The sequence below is a fragment of the Papilio polytes genome, unplaced genomic scaffold (genome assembly GCF_000836215.1).
Source record: "Papilio polytes unplaced genomic scaffold, Ppol_1.0 DF822845.1, whole genome shotgun sequence".
In the NCBI taxonomy this organism is placed as follows: Eukaryota; Metazoa; Arthropoda; class Insecta; order Lepidoptera; family Papilionidae; genus Papilio; species Papilio polytes.
In genome coordinates this window covers 955422-976843 of record NW_013526359.1, presented here as the reverse complement: position 1 = coordinate 976843, position 21422 = coordinate 955422, and the positions used below count along the sequence as shown (strand labels likewise).

At 32.4% G+C, this 21422-nt stretch overlaps 1 protein-coding gene across 1 annotated transcript in view; it reads left to right on the top strand.

Moving 5' to 3' along the window:
- The window catches only part of LOC106105605, a 75789-nt gene that overhangs the window by 17372 nt on the left and 36995 nt on the right, over positions 1–21422 (top strand). Inside the window, exons 18-19 of the mRNA XM_013286022.1 lie at positions 2240–2434; positions 5032–5164. Coding sequence (XP_013141476.1) covers positions 2240–2434; positions 5032–5164 — 328 coding nt within the window. The remainder of the gene's footprint in view (positions 1–2239; positions 2435–5031; positions 5165–21422) is intronic.

Sequence of the window (21422 nt, the reverse complement as noted above, 5' to 3'; positions counted from 1 at the left end):
AGCATTTCAGTTGAGTCTGACCTAATTTTATGCGCTCGTGTGTACGGCTGCTTACATTCCTAACGATGGAATTACGGATGGCAGCGCAAGTTTAGAAATACGTACATCCAGTTGTTTATGGATGACTGACTTTTTTGTTATCTCCGACCTCAAGTATAAACTATGCAAGAGAAATTTAAACTATACTTGTGAACGAGAAATTACACGACATTATGTTAAATATGCAGTTAGTCAACTTTTCTTAATAGTGTAGAGTTTATATGTATAGCAAAAATATTTGTCTGGGTGGAACTATTCGATGGTGTAAGTTTTTATTCAAATTGACAATGACATGCAAAAAATCATTTATAACTGTGTTTAAGTCTTTCATAGTGATGCCTCTTAGTATTGTAAAAAATCTTGGAAATGAATTAAAACATTTTATTTACATTTTTAATTAATTATTACCACATGAAAAGAGAATATTCAGTGGGGCATTTTAATGCGGCCCGTGTAGTGTACAGCAAACAGCAACAAAGAGAAACGACGCCAGATTTAGCATTTAATTAGATGTCTCGGGAAAATCGTTCTGAAAAGCTATTTAATCCAACGGAATGAGATAGAACTCTGTGTGTCATTTGAAATTCTATTAGTGTTACAGAGTACGTGCGATACGACGCGTCGTTTTATCAGACAACGGGTTATCTTGTATTTTTTGTGGAGATTTTTTCCCGAACACATATTGTTCTTTTTCACATATTCTTGTCTCTTCGATTTATACAAAGAGTGCAATAAAAATATGATGTTATACTCATATGTTTTTATATCTCGATTTTTACCAAGGAATAATATAAACTTACATTTTGATCTCAGAAGGAAACAAGATATATGTCTTCATTTATGTAGAAATATTGTATAGCATTTAGTTGTTATTAGAAGTATTGACAATCATCATGGTTGAATATAGATTATTAGAATATGAACTAACTCCAGTTATAATTACAGTTTATCGATTGAATTATAATTTATTGATTGTAATATATCAAACCAGGTCGTTCGATTAATTGTGTTTAATTACCGAACGTAGTAATGACGGTGAATATTTGCATTAATAAAAATCATTCGCCTAAATTTATTATTATGCGAGACCACTCACAGGCATCGTTTTAATCAGAACATCATAATCATTATCATAGATTTCTATTACAATCTGACCAGTATCTTTCTTAGCCGCGATTTTCCCCGAAAAATACTGTAATTGGTGCTTAATTACGTATTCGTCGACTCGAGTCGTCAGTTATTCGATTACGTCTTTATTATCTATCTACCTTGTTGAGCTGTCCAGTATTATAATCAGTGAGAGTCATCTTTTGTTATTTGTAAATAGATTAGCTCTATGCGTTAGATACAACAGGATCCGTAACGTAGCTTTGAAACGTCAAGTTGATCGGTTACATAATAGTAGCGTCTACAGAGAAATGTCAACTCCACTCATACTGTTAAACTAGTAATAGATTCTAGACGGGTTTCGTATCCGACGTGGAGATGTCGTCCCGAGGGAGGGAGCAGGCGGCCATTTTAAATTAGATTATTGTACGGTATTACAACTCTGAACTCGTATAGATTTTTATGAGGAACTTTTCCGACGGACGCAGATTGTTTCGTTTTAACTGCACGTCCCTTGACGATATCGTATCATTATAATATCGATCTGGCGATGTAGCGTTTTTTGTACGTTTAAATACTGAATTTTTGTTTAGTATCAGTTATCACTGATGTCAAAATCGAAAAAATGTTGACTTTATCTTTTTTACTTCTTACCACCAAATTATGTTTTGTTTTATACATTGGTCATAAATCTCTATATGATTTTATTACCCTCTAGCTAATGTTCGGAATATAATTAAGAGCAATTTGTGTAATTACTACAGCCCGTAATTTAATGAAAGCGTACAGCAATAAATTTCGATTCGATTACTCGGTCTTCATTAATAAAATAATCCCATAATTATACCGAATGTTAACATTAGATAATAAAGTCACAGTTATATTATAATATCAAAAACAAATATACACTAAACTACGTATCAAGTTTTTATCAGTTTTAACTTTTCTTACACATTTAACGAAATTATTGATAGTAACGTGAATAAAAAAGAAATTATCACAAACTCTTAGATATTGCTATGGATTTCTTTTACCACATGACATAAAATTATCAACAGAACATAACAAACTAACCACAATCTTTGTTCCTTAGTTTCGTAAGCGCTTCTCGTTGCGCGTCGTGTATCGGAGAGTCGGCGCGTTCGGCGTGGTACCGGCACTCGGACGGTTGGCGCGGACAGCCGCCGCCTCGTCGCTCGCCCTGGGACTCCCTGCCCAGCCTGCGACACGAGGGCAGCCTTAATGACTCCGGCTACAGAAGCAATAGAGCTGACAGCTTTGAACAACGGTAAGTTTTTAATTCGACTTGTAGGTTTTACACGTGTTATAAACTTAACATTGATGTCATTACAACCACAGTATTGTAAATTATTACTTTGTACTTCATACAAACATAGCCTCAGAAGGCTTGATTTCATGCAACTAAGTCTTGTTCTATTCAAGTTATCTTCTCGGAAACTTGGTTTGAAACAGTAATTCAAGTCAAAAGTAAGTTATTAACTTGGGTTATAAACAAGGTCTAATTGTAATAACTTTAAATCATTTCTAATTTCTTCAAATTATGAACACAATTTACATTTCACAATAATAATGTAATTTCTTATCGTAAAGTTTATTACAATCGAATCAAAGGTCGTAAGAAAGTTGGTAGAGTAACTTTATGTGTAATTTATGAATACGACATTATGGTATAAAGTCGTAAGTAATACAAAGTTTAAAATTTATTATTTTATTGTAAAAATACATAATGTTTTATTTCGACATTTATCTAATGTATAAAATTAAGAAAGTAAAAATAAAGTTTTATTTTAACGCAAATGAAACATTTGTAGTTAGTAGCTATGAAAATATTAAAAAATATAAATTAATTTTCATGTAATAAAGGAATCCCTGATCCTAACATATCCAACAGAGAGCCAATATCATACTAGAACGGTTTTAGCACTAAAAGTTTCGTAACGTCTAGTTTGCTAATATAAACATTTTGTGGGTTTTAACACTCATCAGCGCTGCATTAATTGGCATTTCAAACAACCGAAGCTCAAGCTCGTATCATACTAGACAATGTAAATTCAGTCTCGTTATTTTAATGCAAATGAAGTGTTAAAATGCTAATTCTGTCCGGTAGAACTTGGTTAGATTTTACATTGAACGATGTTTTAAAAGTTTTTATACTTAATAGTATGTATTCGGAGAGAGATTTTGCATTAAAATCCCTTTAGCCAATTACTTACGAAAGCGAAAACAAAGTACTCGGGATATCCATTACTGTTAGTAGAAGATCGATATCTTTGTTTATAAGTTAAGACGCATTTTAACAAGGTTAATTAGATTTTTTAACTAAATAATTCCTTCTAGTAAACGCTTTTATACTTTAATTTCAATAACTATCGAAATTAATCGAGATTGTCTAAGAGAAAAATACATTACAAAACGGAGTAACTTAAAAAATAAAACACATGTCGAAACTTACACTGATATTATGCTTAAGTTTTATAAAGCACTAACTTTCGCCCGCGACTCCGTCCGCGTGTAATTAAAAAAAACTGAGTAGCCTATGTATTCTTCCAGCCTATCCTCTACGTCTATGCCAAATCTCATCGAAATTCGTTCAGCCGTTTAGGCTACAAACTAACAAAGATCCAGCCATCTAAACTTTCGCATTTATAATATTAGTATGATTAATAGGTCAAACAACATTGTTGGCACTTGATACCTCGTGTAACGGTTTCATGTAAATTATTCTGCTCATTATAGTTTCAGATTCAAAGTGTCTTCATTAAACATGCATACATATTTACTTCTTCCAATACCGACTCTGTAATGACTATATTCATATTAATGAGATTTATACAGGCTATATTACATAATTTGTTATACAAATTTCTTCTATAGATACGTTTTTACTTCATCATCAACTTGCCCTTATCCCTTATGGAGGGTCGGCACAGTATGTGCTGCTCTTCCATATATCTCTATCAGCCGTCATATCTGAATTCACTCCTTTCTTAAGCATATCCTCTTTCACACAATCCATCCGTACTTTCTTCGGTCTGATACTTTTTTACATAGTAACGTAAATTAAAAATTTAAACTGGATCATCGTCTTAGATTTGGTTACATAAAATTATTTAAAACAGCAATTCTTAAAGTTAAGTAACAAAGAGTAGAAATACATAATACTTTGTCGTAATCGTATTGACAAGTTTTTTTTACAAAAAAAAAATAAACTGTCGATATTATCTGTGGTATTAATAAGTTATTACAGTACATTATTATTAAAACCATTCACGCTATTGTTATAGAAATAGTATCGGAAATTAACTTTCCATTGTATAGCTATGAGATTGTATAGATTATAGAACAGTACATTCAAAAAAGAATAGAATATTTCACGTGTACTAAAAGCGATTTGACAATTATAACTCATTTTCCGTATGATTTTTTTACTCCGATTACAGTTTCAAAATAATGACTATTATTATGACTTTTTGTAGCTCTGGGCAACCCTTTTATCGTTAAATACAAGCCCCGGCGTAGCTTTCCACTCGTTATTTGTCGGAATCCAGGCGGAATACATTTAAATCATTTTGATGCGTCATTTTCAGAAAATAACGAGTTTGAAACGATTTTTGTTTACATTACTAGTATAATATGTTAACTAGAAAGGTGTTTTAGTTCATTTGAAACAAAAGTACACCAAGTTTTATTATAAGGATCTGGATCATCTATTAAAACTTCTGGCATTAGAGGATGGTTATCATTTTGATATAAGTGTTCTAGACAGGTCCGGACTCCAATACAATTGTCAGCAACTACCTACCTGATTACGTCCACGTAGTGGTCTACAGGAACCATATAGTTGATATAGAACTTGTATTCCAGGGGCGTATTTGACCGTCAAGACAGCGTGCGCTCAGAGTATGCCAGCGACCGTGAGTCAACGCGCTACGGCATCGTGCAGCAGGCTTCCGTCGACAGCACCGACTCCAGGATATGCTACCTCACGTCTAGCGAGGTAAGCACACAAGTGTACTATAGACACTATGATCTTTAGAACACAGTCTAAAGAAGCATGGTTACCCAATATAAAGTTATAGGTATCCAAGCATATGAAATAACTTAATGACTTACGCATACTTTGTCTACTTTGACGTATATAACAAAGAATCACCTCCTTCATATCGTCCAAATTGAATTATTTTAGTTTTTCCCTAATTTACATATTCTACGTATTGGGAATGACGATGTAGATCCAATTTCTATACGCGCATTATTTCGATGCATTTCTAATCGAATTCATAGTAAAGTTTGCATATGCTATTGTTACATATAAGATCGAATGTACGTCATCAGTTAATAAGTGAGAATCGGAATATCCATCGGACGCGTAGAGCCGGAGTCGATTACGCTTAATGCAGATCAGCTAACCCGGTTACAAATTGTGAGCCGTTTATTCGTGCGAAATGTATTTATGTTAGCTACGTTAATATTACATACGTCAGACCTTTTATATTTAACAGGGTTGTTCAAGGGTTATTCGATTGACAATTTTGCATTGCAAGGGGCGAATGACGTATATCACAGTTAGGTTACAGTCAATTTAATTCAAATATTCAAATGTATTTGTAGCAATTGTCATACAATAATCGTTTAAGAACGCTAGTGCACTGAATTGTTTACACGCAAATAGGACAGGTGATTATACTGTAAAAGTACGATAATTTTAGGTCATACAAACTGGATAAACAACGGAAAGTGCATTCATATTGCATTGTAAACTACAGTTTATCATTGATGAATGTTAACCCGAGGAGCTAGGGATTATAATGGTAACGATTCATTCCATAGTTACAATAGACTTTTATGAATATACTGTTACAGTATAAATTATGATTTAATCTATCTAATATAATAAAGCGTAAACACACACTTCTATGTTGCCTAAGATGTCAGTAATTATAGCATATTTTTGAATATGTCTTTTTTTAATAAAAAGCCCTACACTTTCGTCACGCTTTAGGCTATATATTTTCACGCTATTAATTTAGGGGGTAAATATTTTGGATAAAAACCCTAATGTGGGAAAGAGACCATAAGTTACTGCCAACATCAAGAAAGCAAAATTGCCATAATATGGTTATTGGTATTTTAACATTTGCAATTGATTATTTGACACATGTAAACAATAAAATAAAATTTTCATAATCTTATGCGGATGAAGTCGCACGGGAACAGCTAGTTTACTTATAAAATACGACAGAAATAAGTGACTAAAGTAAGTATTACTCTACTTCAATAAGCACAGACACAAATAAATGTTTTTCGTGTAATAATATATATAGAAAAATCAGTATAGACTTAAAGCGGCGGAAAATAACGGTAATTGATGTCCCCTTAAATGTAATATAGTGTTAAAGAATGTCATGACAGTAGTCGATCAAATAAAATACACGTACATATGTAACTGTTCAACAAATACGACGACACCAAGTTTAGGGCCTCATCATTTGGGTTTAATGTCACGAAATTTGATAAGGGTAGTGAGTAAAGATAACTCACTTATAAAATTATTACGCAATAAGTTTTTAGGCTATTCAATTAATTAGAAATAGAATTTATTCATAGGAATACTCCGTGAGAATGTTATTTAAAATCATATAGTACATTTTTTGCAACTAAATCGTAACTTAACTAGTATTTTTGTTATCATCATAGCTTTCGGATTTTAAGAATAAAACATTGACATTATTTAGCACAAAAACTGTAACGGGGTTTCCCATGGGTACAAACAGTTGTATTTTTAAAATAAACAGAAAAAAGATCTCGGTGCTGCAAGTAAAAGAATTTTATAGCCTAGGGAATCAAATGTTGGATATTTTTACTTGATTTTACATTTTATGAAACATCTTCAATTTACAATTAACGCGGGAAAAAAACATTTTAAAATAAAACAGTTTCCAGAATAATCTATTCTATTTCATGAACTATTCGTGCACAAACTGATCGATATTTATAAGACGGGAAATTGAATTGTTAATTTAGATATATGTTTTCAACAATGTCCCAAACATCTTAAATTTAATAACATATAAATATTTAATATCTCAAGGTGCTACGATTACATTTTTTATATAGTAGACTAAAATTAAACGGTCTGTCTACTGGATATCAAATTCGAGTTTTTCATAAGATGATGACGGCTTTTACGATTATGTTCAACACTTTCCATAAAGTACGTATTACGTAAAAAGTACTGTTCATTGTAGTTCAAACCTATTAATAAAATTACGGTAAAAGCTCTCTTATTAATTTCAACTAAAGAATTATAAAAATCCTTTAAATTAACTAACAAAAAAATTTACGTTCCTTTTCAATCGAATAAATCAAATTAGTTATTTAAAAAAGAAACATTTTACTATAGAAAATACGAAAGTTGATAAAACTGTTAAATGTCAATTGAAATTACTTAGCTTTTAAATATATTTTAACACCGATTTCGTATCTACGATTATATTCAAATAGATATACCATATTAACGTTATTGTCCTATTTATACAAAAAACTTAAAATCTTCAGTAGTACAAAAATGTAGACATTTTAATGAAAAGAAGTAGTACCACAGAGTTATAGACACGCCATCTTCAAAACGTCAATAATTTTCATAACTGTTCTCAGTTATACGCTCGATTTATCATAACGAAGCATAAGTAGTAGTAAGCACTACAGGTGCAGTGGTGCGGCGTCGACGCGCAGCGATCTAATCACAGAGCTAATTGGGACTCCAACCAGCTCTCGATAATGGCTGACTTATCCCAACCATTCGCTGAACTGAGTCGAAATTGCTTCACAAACAACGAAGATACGCTTCCTCTACACTCCATTTCAATTATCCTTATTCTATTTAACACAAAGGAATCTATAAATGCTTGTTTATTTAAGTAATTTCGTGATATGTTTTGAGTTATTTCTCAAAATTAATAAATTATGTAATTAGCAGGCTAGTTACTAAATCATGAAGAAAAAACAACTTGTGTCATAAGAAACCTCTGATGGAAAAAATGCGGTAGTTAAAACTTGTTTTACAATTAGAGTAGAAGTTGTTTCCTTTTTTAAAATAAAAAATACAAAATTTCTTTCGAACGAATTCGTGCATAAACAGTTCAATGTGAAAGAGGGATTTTTCATGCATGTAAATGAAAGGCCGTGGAAAAGGGAAAGGCTTATTTGCGCCATTTAAAAATGGTAAACAGACTTTTGAATTGCCATTCAAATTATGTTATGCTTCGATTTTTATTTTTAAAACTTGAACGGTAATGAACAAATTAGAATTAAGAACTATATAGAAACCGTCCATTTCAAACAAAGAACTGAAAAGTTTATACAAACTGCTCACTAATGAAGTAATTTGACTAAGTGCTGTTAATCCATCCCCTCTTCGAATCGATTTGCATTTGGTCGATATTCATTTGTTCGCGGATTGATGAGCGAGAAAATCCCTGGAATGGGAATTCATTTATCGGAAACTATGGGACTTAAGTAAGCGAATATAACATAAAGTTACAATAAAATAGGATAAGAAAAAAATAAAGGGAATCATTATTCAAGTATGTTTTGAAATATCATTTATTAGCTTTTGCCCGCGACTCCGTCCGCCTGAAATAAATAAATTTGATTAGTATATGTGTTCTTCCAGACTATCCTCTGCATCCACACGAAATTTTATCGAAATCCGTTCAGCCGTTTTGGCTACAAACTCTAACAAACATCCATCCATCCATCCATCTAAAGTTTCGCATTTATAATATTATATAGTAAGAGTACGATATTAGTAAGATTTGAAATATAATTTAATATTCGTCCGAAAGAAGTTTTTCTGTTTATTACTTTTGTCTTACTTTGTATTTTTTAAAATTAGAAATGTTATACCATTTTTTTTATTTTAATAGAATGGGGTCATAAAAATACAACCTTAATACATCTCTTATCCTACTCGTAACCACTTTATACAACTTGTATTACTTACTTTATCTAAGAACTATAAAGAAAGTGAACGTAAGTACTAATAAATCACAGATTTTATAGCGAACGTGAGACTGTAAAGTACGTCCATGTAAACATTTACAAAGGCCTTAAAAGGCCTTTGTAAATGTTTACATGTTTTGTTTACAAACCAATTCGCAATAGTATTTTATATAACGTGAACAAATACAAAAATCTCGCCTGTTTGCGTAGCTAGAGGTGGATAGGGTTTATAAATATTCACATATCATTTCCGCTTCCACGTTTTTGCATTTTTATTCACGCCTACGGATTTGTAGGTTATTGTTTACTTCTCTAAAATTATTTTATATGTGGGGTACGAAACAGTCTGTATAAAGTTAGGCTAAAATTAAAAATTTACACAGACATTTGCAAGAAATTAAAACCACTATTAAATCATTTTATTTAATTAGCTTATTTGTATTGCATAGACATTAAATTATTATAAAAGTATAGGTCAAATTATCGGCGGTCCTAAATAATAGTTAACTATATTTATGATGCCTATATTCCAAGCACGTCCGGTATTTCTCCCTAAAAGACAATGTAATAGTTATTTACACCGATACCTTAACATAAATATTCAACGTAATTTCGCATCAAATTTTCTCAACCTACTTTAACCTCGTTATGGACCCCGCCTAAACCTATTTGTACACCCTATCTTTTCATGTTACTATTCATTAAAGACGTCTTTATAGGACAAGGTTTAAAGACCATTCAATTTGTGGTATAAATCAATATCGTTCGTACAAATGTATGTAACTAGTTTAATTTGCAATAGTGCAGTGGAAGACTTAAGGTTAGTCATGTGAAAATAGTGCACGCAGCGTTTGTTACTCGGTCTATTTGGCTTACAAATATAATTAGAGTAGAGCTATATTTGATATAACAAAGTCGTAGTTAGGTTTAGGTCGAACGAGGTCTGGGTTGTCGGGGGCCGTCGAGGCCCGTCGGGCTCGATCGGGGAAACCTGCGCGCCGGGCAACGCGCGCCGATGCGCTGTAGCCTTCCCAATCGTATTCTGAACGTAGCATTAAAAATATTATTTTCGAGGTTAACTTTCTCAGTTACAAAAATATGAATCAAAACTAATCGTGGGTCTCCAATAGAAGTGGAAAAATACGTTACAGGAGAAGTGTCGAATGTCGCGAAAGAGAACGCTAAATCGGAAACTAAGACGTTTTGTTTGTGTAAATACAAAGCTTTTACTGTCAAGTGCACGGACAAAGGAGATCCCATCGTCCAGGAAGCCTTTCGCTCGTTAATGCAAATCATTCAACACTATTTTCATTCAAGTTGTTAATAATAGTCTGGACTATTGTGTCTGTTGGTGTTTCAAACATATCCAGCAATTAAAAGTGAAGTCAATTAAGGCCTAGTTGTCAATAAGACGTTTGTTGTAGTATCCCAAGGTTCTAAAATAATAATAACGTAAAGTGACTGTTGTGTTGATGTTAGTAGAGTTCCTGCTAATGTATTGCTTCATCCACCTGTGATATTAAATCATCTGCTAAGCAAATGTACTATCCTTTGTGAATAATATCGTATCTTCCAAACTCGCAAAGTTGTTTTAACTATTAGATTGTTCAACGTTATAGCTTACTATTGTTAGGAATTGAGATTTTTAAATAAAATATATCTTTTGCGCACAAATATATCTGTTGTTGTTGTTAGTAGTTTCGCGTTAAGTATTTGTTTTTATTCGACTTATTAGGTGCTATAAATATGTTCGTAACATGGTAACTGTATGGGGGCCACCAAATCAAAAAGTGCTGATTTTATAAAGGTAATTAATTTATTGAGGTTTTTTGACCTATAAATTTATTTATTTCCTACTCCCTTCAAATTAGAACATCTGTAGTTTTATACGTAGATAACATGATTTACTATTCTCTTCTACAAACTAGATTAAACTATTATTGAGTAGTTTTTGACTTCGAAAGTTACATAAACATTAAGTACACTACATCTTAAATTGAAGTGTAATATTTTATATCTGAGATTTCATATATTAAATATTAATTTAACGTGAATAATTTTTTGTTTTTATTTTAAACAAACTTTTTCACCTGTGTTATGTTTAAAATTTATTTGTTTTATTCCAGATATGTGATACACATTTAACATTTAATGTTGAGTAAAATAAATAATTCTTTTATTTAGCTTCTTCATTTATACTAGCTGTTCCTGTGCGGCTTCACCCGCATGAAATTATAAAAACTTTATTTTATTGTTTACATTTGTCAAATTATCAATTACAAATGTCAAAATGACATGATACGATGATAACCTTGATTTCTTGATGTTGGCAGCAACTTATGATCTCTTTCCCACATTAAGGTTTTTATCCAAATATTTACCCCCTTAGTTTAATGGTGTTAAAATATATAGCCTAAAGTATGACGTGAGTGGAGGACTTTTTATGAAAAAAAAAATTATTCAAAAATATGCTATAATTGCCGACATCTTAGGCAACAAAGAAGTGTGTGTTTACGCTTTATTATAATAGTATAGATGACACAAACTACAAAGAAACTTGTATTAATCTTATTAACGTTTGTTGAATCCCGTTAAGTAGACGGAAGCCGCATAAATTAAAGAAATAAAACAATTACAAACTTACATAATTCAATATATTTCTGTTTTTATACATAAACAACTATGATCATAAGGAAATAAACTATAACAATGTCATGAATATTTCGTATTACGACATTTAGTTAAATGTCTAATTAGAAAGTTACGTTAACATATTACTAATCAATTTTTTTTATACCTTTCTCGCTTTATCATTAGTATTTTCACAATCTAGTTTCTCAATTTTTCAGTATAGCTAAAAAAAAAATTAACGCAAAGCAATTATGTGCTGGATATTGGAACTATAAATAAAAGTTTTTAAATAAAAAAGTGTAACAACTTTATGAGTTCATTAACTCTTTAGATATATTCAAGCATGTGACATACTGAGGTGAACACAGTCCAAGAAATAATAATAAACCTTATTCAAATTGCTATTATGAAGTCGCCTTAATTATTTACAAGTAGCCTTTTATTACTTCTATTAGTACGTAAAGTTGTAAACATCATATTTCAGTAGAACTGTCACTTAGTATTATATAGTATTTGAAAGAGAGCATGTTCTTAATGATGCTCTCTCTTTGTGCAGTATAAAGTTGCTCCGAGGTAATGAAGGAGGCTTGCTGCGGTCGCCGACAATCCTTTACTTTGCTTGTGCTCAGTGAACGGGACACGTGTCTTTTAATTACTTCTTGACGTGTCGGTTCACCGCACTACGTATTCATTCACAACGACACTACATCTTACGACGTAGTAGTACACTGGCTTAACAACATGTTTATTGTATTAGTGTTTTAACATCTTAAAAAGTTGTTAATAAAGCATCGATTTTAAATTTTATCGTATCCTAAATTTTTACTTCATACTAATATTATAAAGAGGAAAACTTTGTTTGTTTGATTGTATTGAATAGGCTCAAAAACAACTGGACCGTTTTCAAAAAATCTTGCACCATTTGAAAGCTACATTATCCACGAATAACATAGGCTATTGTTTTTAATAATTTCACGCGGGCAAAGTCGCGGGCAACAGCTAGTATATTATAAAGAGGAAACACTTGTATTTTTGTATGCATCTATTGAAATAACTCAAAAACTACAGGGCCGATTTCAAAATTTCTTTCACCATTTACATGCTAGATTGTGAGTGAGAAACTTAGGCTATATTTTATCACGCGCATGAAGTCGTGAGAAACAGCTAAATCTAAAATAAAGTGAATGTTAAAAACAAAGTGCTCTATAATTTAAAGTCGTCATTAGCGTGTTACTATGAGTAGATACATTACTATTACGGGCCATTACTATGAGTAGATACATGTTTTCCCAAAATCATAAGTCTTAGTTCCGATGCCGCTAAATCTAAAAACAAGTTAACTAAGTTATTAAAATCGTTAACTTTCAAAGCACAGTTCTATGGAACATAAATTATAAGACTAAGTAACAATGCCCCAAAATAATTGTGCGTAAGGTTTACGATTCGTGTTAAAAATAAGAAAAGTTTTTACGCGTTAGGAAATTCGGCTCACCCGCAAAAAGGCTGCTCTCTTATTGCTTAATTTTGAAAGTTTCACACTTTGCTATACTTAGATAGTTTATATTCCGTTTTGTAGGGTTTTAGAAAAAAACTAATCTTTCTTTTTTGAACAGTTTATAGCCTCTTAATATGTTAGAGATTTTGTTTAGGATCTTCTTTCTAAAACTATTCGTATCGTACAGTGTATCAAAGTGTTTTATTGACGGTAAACATTTGAAAATCTACACTAAGCTTCTGTCGAAACGACTCTGAGTGAGCATTTAGTAAAACACGTTGTCGAAAATAAAACACATATGACAATGTATTTCATATTTCTCAATATTTTGTATATATAATAGGCGGAAAACGAGCAAGCGGCCACCTGAAACCGCTGAAATGGCGAAGCGACCGCTGCCCATAGACATCCGCAATTGCAGATACGTTCCCTAGTCTTAATCAACGGGAGAGGAGACGTACAAAGAGGATATTTTTTCTTCCTATGCGTCTCCTCCACCGTCAAATCCTCTTTTCCTTGTCATCCTCTCGAGAAAAGGATAGAAGGGAAAAGGCACTAATATTATTTGTGACGTCACTAAACCCTCATCTATCTTAAAACCGCTTTAATGAAAAATATATTTTATTCGACTTATACCCCGTTACTCTCCGCTGGGACGCAAGCCCGATGTTTATTTTTGAACGCGACCGCGTCAGTTTAAGGCACGGCCATTGTAAATTGTGTCAGGGTCGTCTTCCTATTGATTTCGCTTATTTTACGTCAACACTTTGTCCGTCGTACATGTGCGGTGCATTACGCAATTTAAAGCTCAAAATGTAACTAAATAAGTTAATATTACAATTATAATTCAGACCGTATTTTATCATGTAATTCTAAGTGAGGTAGTACTTAATATTTCGCCGAAAGAAACCTCCCCTAAACAAATGTAATTACGAATTTGTTGTTTCAATAAAGTTTTTTTTTTCGTAGCTCTCAACAGCCAACTTCTTTTAACAATAATTTGCGACAAAGAAACATAATTTATTTTCACGATAGCCCCATTAAAACCATATTTCTTCCATTACATTTTCTCTCTCCCTGATTTAAAATATTAAAAAAGTATGTTTCATTTGGCTACGTTAAAGGAAATGAAGAGGTTGTTTTCTGTCGAAATATTTTTAGATAAAGAATATAATGAAGGGAATTGTCGCGATATCTCGCATCAATAAATTTAATCTCGTTTCCTGTTATTTAAAAAATGTTTAACAATATATTTTTTTATATTAAATTAATCTTATTACATGAAAATATGACCAGAAATTGAAGAAAACGTAAGAACGTATTTTCTAAACAAATACCTGTAATTTTTCACAACGGCCGAATAAATGGAAGGAAAAACGTGCCGCTACGTGACGTATTTGTAGCGGAAATACGTATACAGTCGCACGAGGCCTTTGTTTCACATTTATGTTATCCGCTGAATATTCCTGTTATTATTTAGCTCTAAACATTACTTTTTCATTTCATATCTAAATATTACAATACACAGGCAATTTTAAAATTATTAATATTAATACGCCTGCATATAAAATAATGCAAAAAAACTGGTATTAAATTATAAGTAATATGAAACTGGTTTATATGGACATTGTTACGTTTATTTTAGCGTTCATTTTTACTTGATGATGCAGCTTTTTAACGGTTTTCTTTTTTATTACAGGTAAGTAACGCAACTTACGAAACACGATAATAACGTCAAGGTAAGTACGTAGTTATAGATATTTTCAGGTATAAAATGTAAACTACAATTTTTATGAACTAAAATCAATCTATACGTAAACGTTTACACGTCATTTATACAAGGATATCTTGCTTCTTACTAATATTATAAATGTGAAAGTTTAGATGGATGGATGTTTGTTTGAGTTTGTAGACTAAACGGCTGAACGGATTTCGATGAAATTTGGAATAGATGTAGAATATAGAAAAAAACATAGGTTATTCACTTTTGTTTTTTCCAATACTACTCGGACGAAGTCGCGGGCAAAAGCTAGTTTTTATAAAAAGGTAAGTCTATTAGCAACAATATAAGCCATTTTTGTCTTTGGATATATAAAAACAATTTACTATTTTAAACCAAGCACCATACTTCGTCTTTGCCACTGGCAGTGTTAATTCTTTGCCATTCTATTATTCGGCTATCTCGTAAACATTATACATTAATGCAACATTTAAAGTATCCCTTAGTGATGAAATACCAACTGCCCAATATCTATATTTTAAAATCTATCACAGACTTTAGGTGACACTCAGAGACGAATCTGAAACTAGAGCTACATTTTCTTAGTGCTTCTATAAAGTTAGAAATCGATGGTGATAGGCATAAACTTGCCTTGAGGAGGCGAGTAGAAATTATTCTATTATAACATTACGTATCTTTAAACGGCTCTTTAACTACTTTTTTACCTTTAAAATGGTAAATCAAAACTAACTACAGTTTAATTACGACTATTAGAATGAAATTCCAGCGTGTTAATATAACTTTAGCTTAACTTTTAAATTCCCGTAGTTTATACTAGTCACGGACGCCGGGAATATGGCAGAGAAAGAAAACGTTATCCTTATCTCGTGTAAGCCTTAAGGCTTGCGGTGGCTCCGACATGCAGGGCACGTCTCAGGTGCAAAATGACTTTAAACCCATTATAAAAACAAGACAAAGAGTTTCTCGCTGCTACCGCGGTTAACTTTATATTTTATTGCATATTTAGTTTATTATATCTTTAGTTTACTTTCTTATTTCATTACAATTAAACTATCTTTGTTGTTACTTTCTTAATAATGTAAAAGTTTGAATAGAATTCAAAAATTACGTTGCCACGAAATGAGAAACGAATGTATGGATGTGGACATTTCTAAAATACAAAGATTTCAGTCAAGAACAGCGCATAATAGTTTATATTTTGTCTTTCGCATATATTAGGCTATAGCTTGTTTACAAATGATTTAATCCACAACTTATTTATTATAAATAAAATAACTAATATGGTAGCCGTGTTAAGTATACCATTATATTTCAAATTACATTTATGTCAGAAGACTTATATAAGTCGTAACCTTTGTACAAACTTTGTCTCCACTCTATCAATGAATCTCAATGTGATTGCTGATTTCATGAATTGTAAAGTTCGCAAACAAAAGCGAAGAGGAGCTTTAAATTTATGTATATTGAAACATCGAAAAACCAAGGCCCCAATCATTGTTTAGTTTCGTTTCCACAAACAGTCCGATTCGTTTCAGATATTGTCAATGAATTTCAATGTCGTTTGTACAAATTACTTCGTTTTGCGCAAAGTATTTTTCGTTCAATTTAAATGGTAACTAAAATGTTTTTTTGGTTAATAGATTTGAATTTCTAAAACAAATAATTAAACCACCTTTACTCAATGTATCATTATTTTGTATAGTCAAATTACGTTTTACGAATTATAGGAAGAAGAATCTTATTTCATGTAGCAACAGTTAATTGAAAATACTTACCTATAGGCTCTTCCTCATTCTAATCACAATAATCAGAAGTAAATTAACATAAAAACACATCAAAAGATTCGAGTCTGGGAAGCGGCATCAAAGTTAAGCATTACATTTGACAGGATTCGCCTCATTTCTTTAATATTATACGTGGGTCACGTAGATGTCGCTTCCGTCCTTGTTCCGATTGCAGTGGACTGACGAGCGTAGCAATCGCAGTTACACCGATGCAAGCCGGGTCACGCCTGCGCGACAAGCCGCCATTACTCAGTCCCCTGTAACGACACTACTCGCTTCGTTTGCTCGCCCAATTATGTTTAACACATTGAAGCGACGTAACATGATATAATTTTCGCCCTCTGATGTCGCAAGTTTATGTTTCTATCCTTTCTACTTTGAATTGGCGATTCGAAGAAAATTAACTCGACCGTTTACCCTTACTAAAACACCTAAAAGTGTAATTATTTGTGTAGTAGGTACTTTGTGTTTTGCAGTTTATATTACCTTTGAATACTGGGATTTAATGCCTTTGTACAGATATTAAATAATACCTATTTGATACAGAGTAGTTACTTACGTTCGTATCTATTCGTCATCGAAATAGACAACGAAAAAACTCGTAGAACACTATCTATCAATAAACGAACGAAAGTGTAATAGGATATGTTACACTTTCAATAGCGATAAAAGCTCATAGATTTCTATCTTGCGAAAGGAATTGGGTGAAGATATTCATTCATCTTGATCATTTTAACTAACCGCTTGGCCGCTTACACAGATTAATCATACCACAGAGGCCATTATTTATATAAATATAAGTCTAAATAAGTTTCATGTATAATGGATTAATCTCAATCTCATTAAAGCGATTTTGTTCCATTAATTCGGTAGATAAGCGAGTGATCTCTACGCTTCAATAATTAATTAATCCGTGTTACATTCGACCCACACGGAGCTGAGAGATAATTGATTTTCTACACGGACTTAGGTCTTTTACTTTACTCAAATGTAATACTTTCACTTAATTAATATTTGACACCATTTTAATCATAAAACCAAAATAAATTTTAAAACTTTAGATTCTCTATACAATATTTCATTCCTATCGTTTTCAATAGTGCCCTAAATACGTGAAGTTTTACACAAAATCACAATACAAATTAAATGCTTTTAAAAATCAAATAAGAGTAAAATTGCCAATAATCAAAACGTTTTATAAAAATATAGATCATTGAAAAGATAAATATAGAATCTCGTAAATATTTGTTTGGATAAAATAAAGTTTGGAGAAACTTAAAGTCGAAATTCCCGCTTTCATTAAAAAGTACAGAAGTCCCTCTCCCCGTTCCGCACTTTTCATTAGTTTCAAAAATTCTGCAACCTAAAGATGTTGTTTTTTTTTCACAAAATGAAAACATCGGCGCACTGCCGAGGCTGATTGCTAACGTACAGGTTTACTGCTCTACTGAAATTCAATATACAATTTTCATTTAATATTTGTAAGATGAAATTGCTTTTACAGAATGATTAAATATCTGAAAAGAGTAACGCCTTTGGGGAAATAATTGAAAGATTATCCAAGAAGGAATAAGCTAAAAAACAACAACCAATTCGTCGGCAGAAAACGAACTTAAATTAACCGTGTTAAATATAACACTAATAATAATGTACAAAGAGGTTTAAGATTTGCCGCACAAATTTGATGCAAAAAAAATTTAGTAAACCCTAGTACTTATCGATTTAGATACAACAAAATTTTTTTGCAAATGTAGATCGTCTTTTTTTTTGTTAAAGTTGATAATTTTATATCAGTAATTATAAAAACAAATGAATCACTTGTCCTTTTAATTATTAACACAATCATTATTAATGTTACTATGTATGTCAGGTTGTCAGCTCATTACAAATAGCCGATCTTTATCTACTCTAATATTAATAGCCTATTACTAAAGCACATTAATATCGTTATATTAATCCGAAGCTTTTGTAGAAGCCAAAATATTTCACATCAGCGCGTTTACACGTGTAAGCAAAGGTACCTTTTTAGCAGAAACATCATAAATCATCGCTTAGAGGCTAAAATAATAAAGGTTCCTTTAACCGTAATTGTTTTTGTAACGGATTTGATAATATTATCATAACAGAAATATTACAGCCCCTTTATTGACTGTTTTTAATATTTGACTATAGACAAGATAATTATTAAAATTTGTTGCAATTTGCTTAAATGCTTTGAATGTGATGTAAATTTTTAGATCTTTCTCAAAATTTACATCACCTACCAAAAATCATATCTCATTCAAGGAATTGTCGCTCACTACATCTTTTGGAATATTTCTAAGCACGTTATCGTGTATAACATAAATTCAATATGTAATAATCTTCTGAACGTTTGAGGTGAAAATTTTCAAAGCAAGTTTTCCCAACAGCGTCTGCCACACAATTTGAAACCCCTTCCCAGACGTATTTTATCAGCTCTGGCGAACACCACACGATGTATTTCAAACATAATATTGTTGACATTTGAAAAACGTTTTCAAATAACTAAAGTTTACTCGTTAATACCTTCACTGACATTTACACGTTTGTAACACATGACTTATAAAATCAGAAGGACCTATCACGTATATTTTGGTAATGCCAGAACATCTTCGTAACATAAACGAAAAATTAATATGTTTTTGGTTAAGAAACACGTGGTCAATTCATTTTTGAGAGACATGTATTTTTCAGAATATATTTAAATCTACAAATTTCGAAAATAGTAAAAATACATGTATGAACTTTTATCTTAGTGACATGGATGATAGGTCCTTTCTGTCTACTCAACTAAAGTAGTTAATTTATCTCTATGATATGTTTTTTCTCCAAATATTTCTCTTTAACGACCATTATCCGACAACCAACACGAATGTAATGGAGGGTGTATGTAAAAGTTTCTCACTTCCCTGCATTAAATTATGTCTAAAGATATGAGAATACGAAATTTATGATCCACCTTTTTGTTGTGATTTTACGTAAATTGTGTTTAACGTATTATGTTACATATAGATTAAGTGGCTTCACTAGACAATCGTACATTTTTACCTGAAAATTTTATTTAAAAAATCGATCGCATAAATTTATTATTTTTTTTTTCAATCAGAAACTCTATCATTAAAATTTCACAATTCATTGAGGGATAAAATTCTTTATCACCAAATGTCTGGATTATAACCAAAACTATAAATAACGGTTCGTAAATCTTCTACAGAAAATATGCCTCAAAAAGAAACTCTTAAGTATACCCGTGATTTCTCTTGAGATATAAAATGAACCTAATTCAGCAAAACCAAAAACAATACACGATAACGTCTTATTTACGATATGAGCAAATCTTGCAATCACGTAAGCACCAGCGAAATGTTTTAGCGATAGCGATAAAAAAGATGTAAGATTATTTCTATAGTTATGAAAATGCTCGAATCCAAGAGAAAAATGACATCAATCAATAAGATCCCTTGCCGTGTCCTACTAATCTCATACCCAGTAAATAGCCGTCTGAGTGCATTCAACCCGACGCCCGCCTACACATAAATAAACGAGAATATTTTTATGACTTTCTACTAAATCATTTTGTAAAGCGAGCGCAGGGATCTTCCGCGTGGACTGGCTCGCAAGTGCGACGTGACAGTCGCGCGACAACCATTAACTCCCTGATTATGCGGAGCTTTTACACGAAACATTAATTTTAATACATTGTAACACTTTTTTCATTTAAATTGGAAACAATGAACATAACACTCATATGAATGAGCATAATGCAACATCGCATATCTCTCAGTTGCAGCGCTTAATCGTAATGCCGTTATTATCCACACGTACAATCGATTTGACCCCAAACTAGGTTTCCATCGTACTATGAAAAGTGGGCTGAATGTTAAACGATATACAACGCGAAATATCTCCGTAAAAATAACAAGCTTTCAGATTTAAAAGGATTTGCAAATGCTCTCATATTTTGCATGACAATGAACCGCCTTTAAAATAAACATACGCTTTATGGGCAAAAAGAAAAGTCCAAACGGACCGACTCGTACCGAGCAGGGCCAGTCTGGCGTCCGGCGTACCAGAATCGTTTTATAGTAGCTTTTAAATTAAGTGTGAAAATAACATTTTATACAATAATTTAAACCTAAAATAGTAACAATGCTATATCTAAATGTGAATTCGAAAACATATTGAAATCAAATTAATGTAAAGTCTTATTTGAAGTAATACTTTGATTAAAGTCTAGAATATTTTCTTGGAAAAAAATGTGATGAGTGAAACATTCGTTCGTTTTAGCAGAAATAAATTAAAGGCTGGGTTGGTGTAGTGGTTGGCGGGCGATGGGGGGCGCTACGGACGCTACGGCGTAGCGGGGGCGCGGGGCAGCGAGAGAGGCTGGGCGCCGCCCGCCCGCAGGCGCGCGTGCTCCGAGCGCGACCGAGCACGCACGATCGTTGGGCGCCGAGCGGCGACGGAGTTTGACGAGCGCGGTGCCCTCCGTGGCCGTCTCCGTGGCTCGAGCCAGTCGCAGTGAGAGCCGCCAGGGCGTTGGACTAGTTCCGCGTGTCCGAGTGCTCGGTTATGTAAC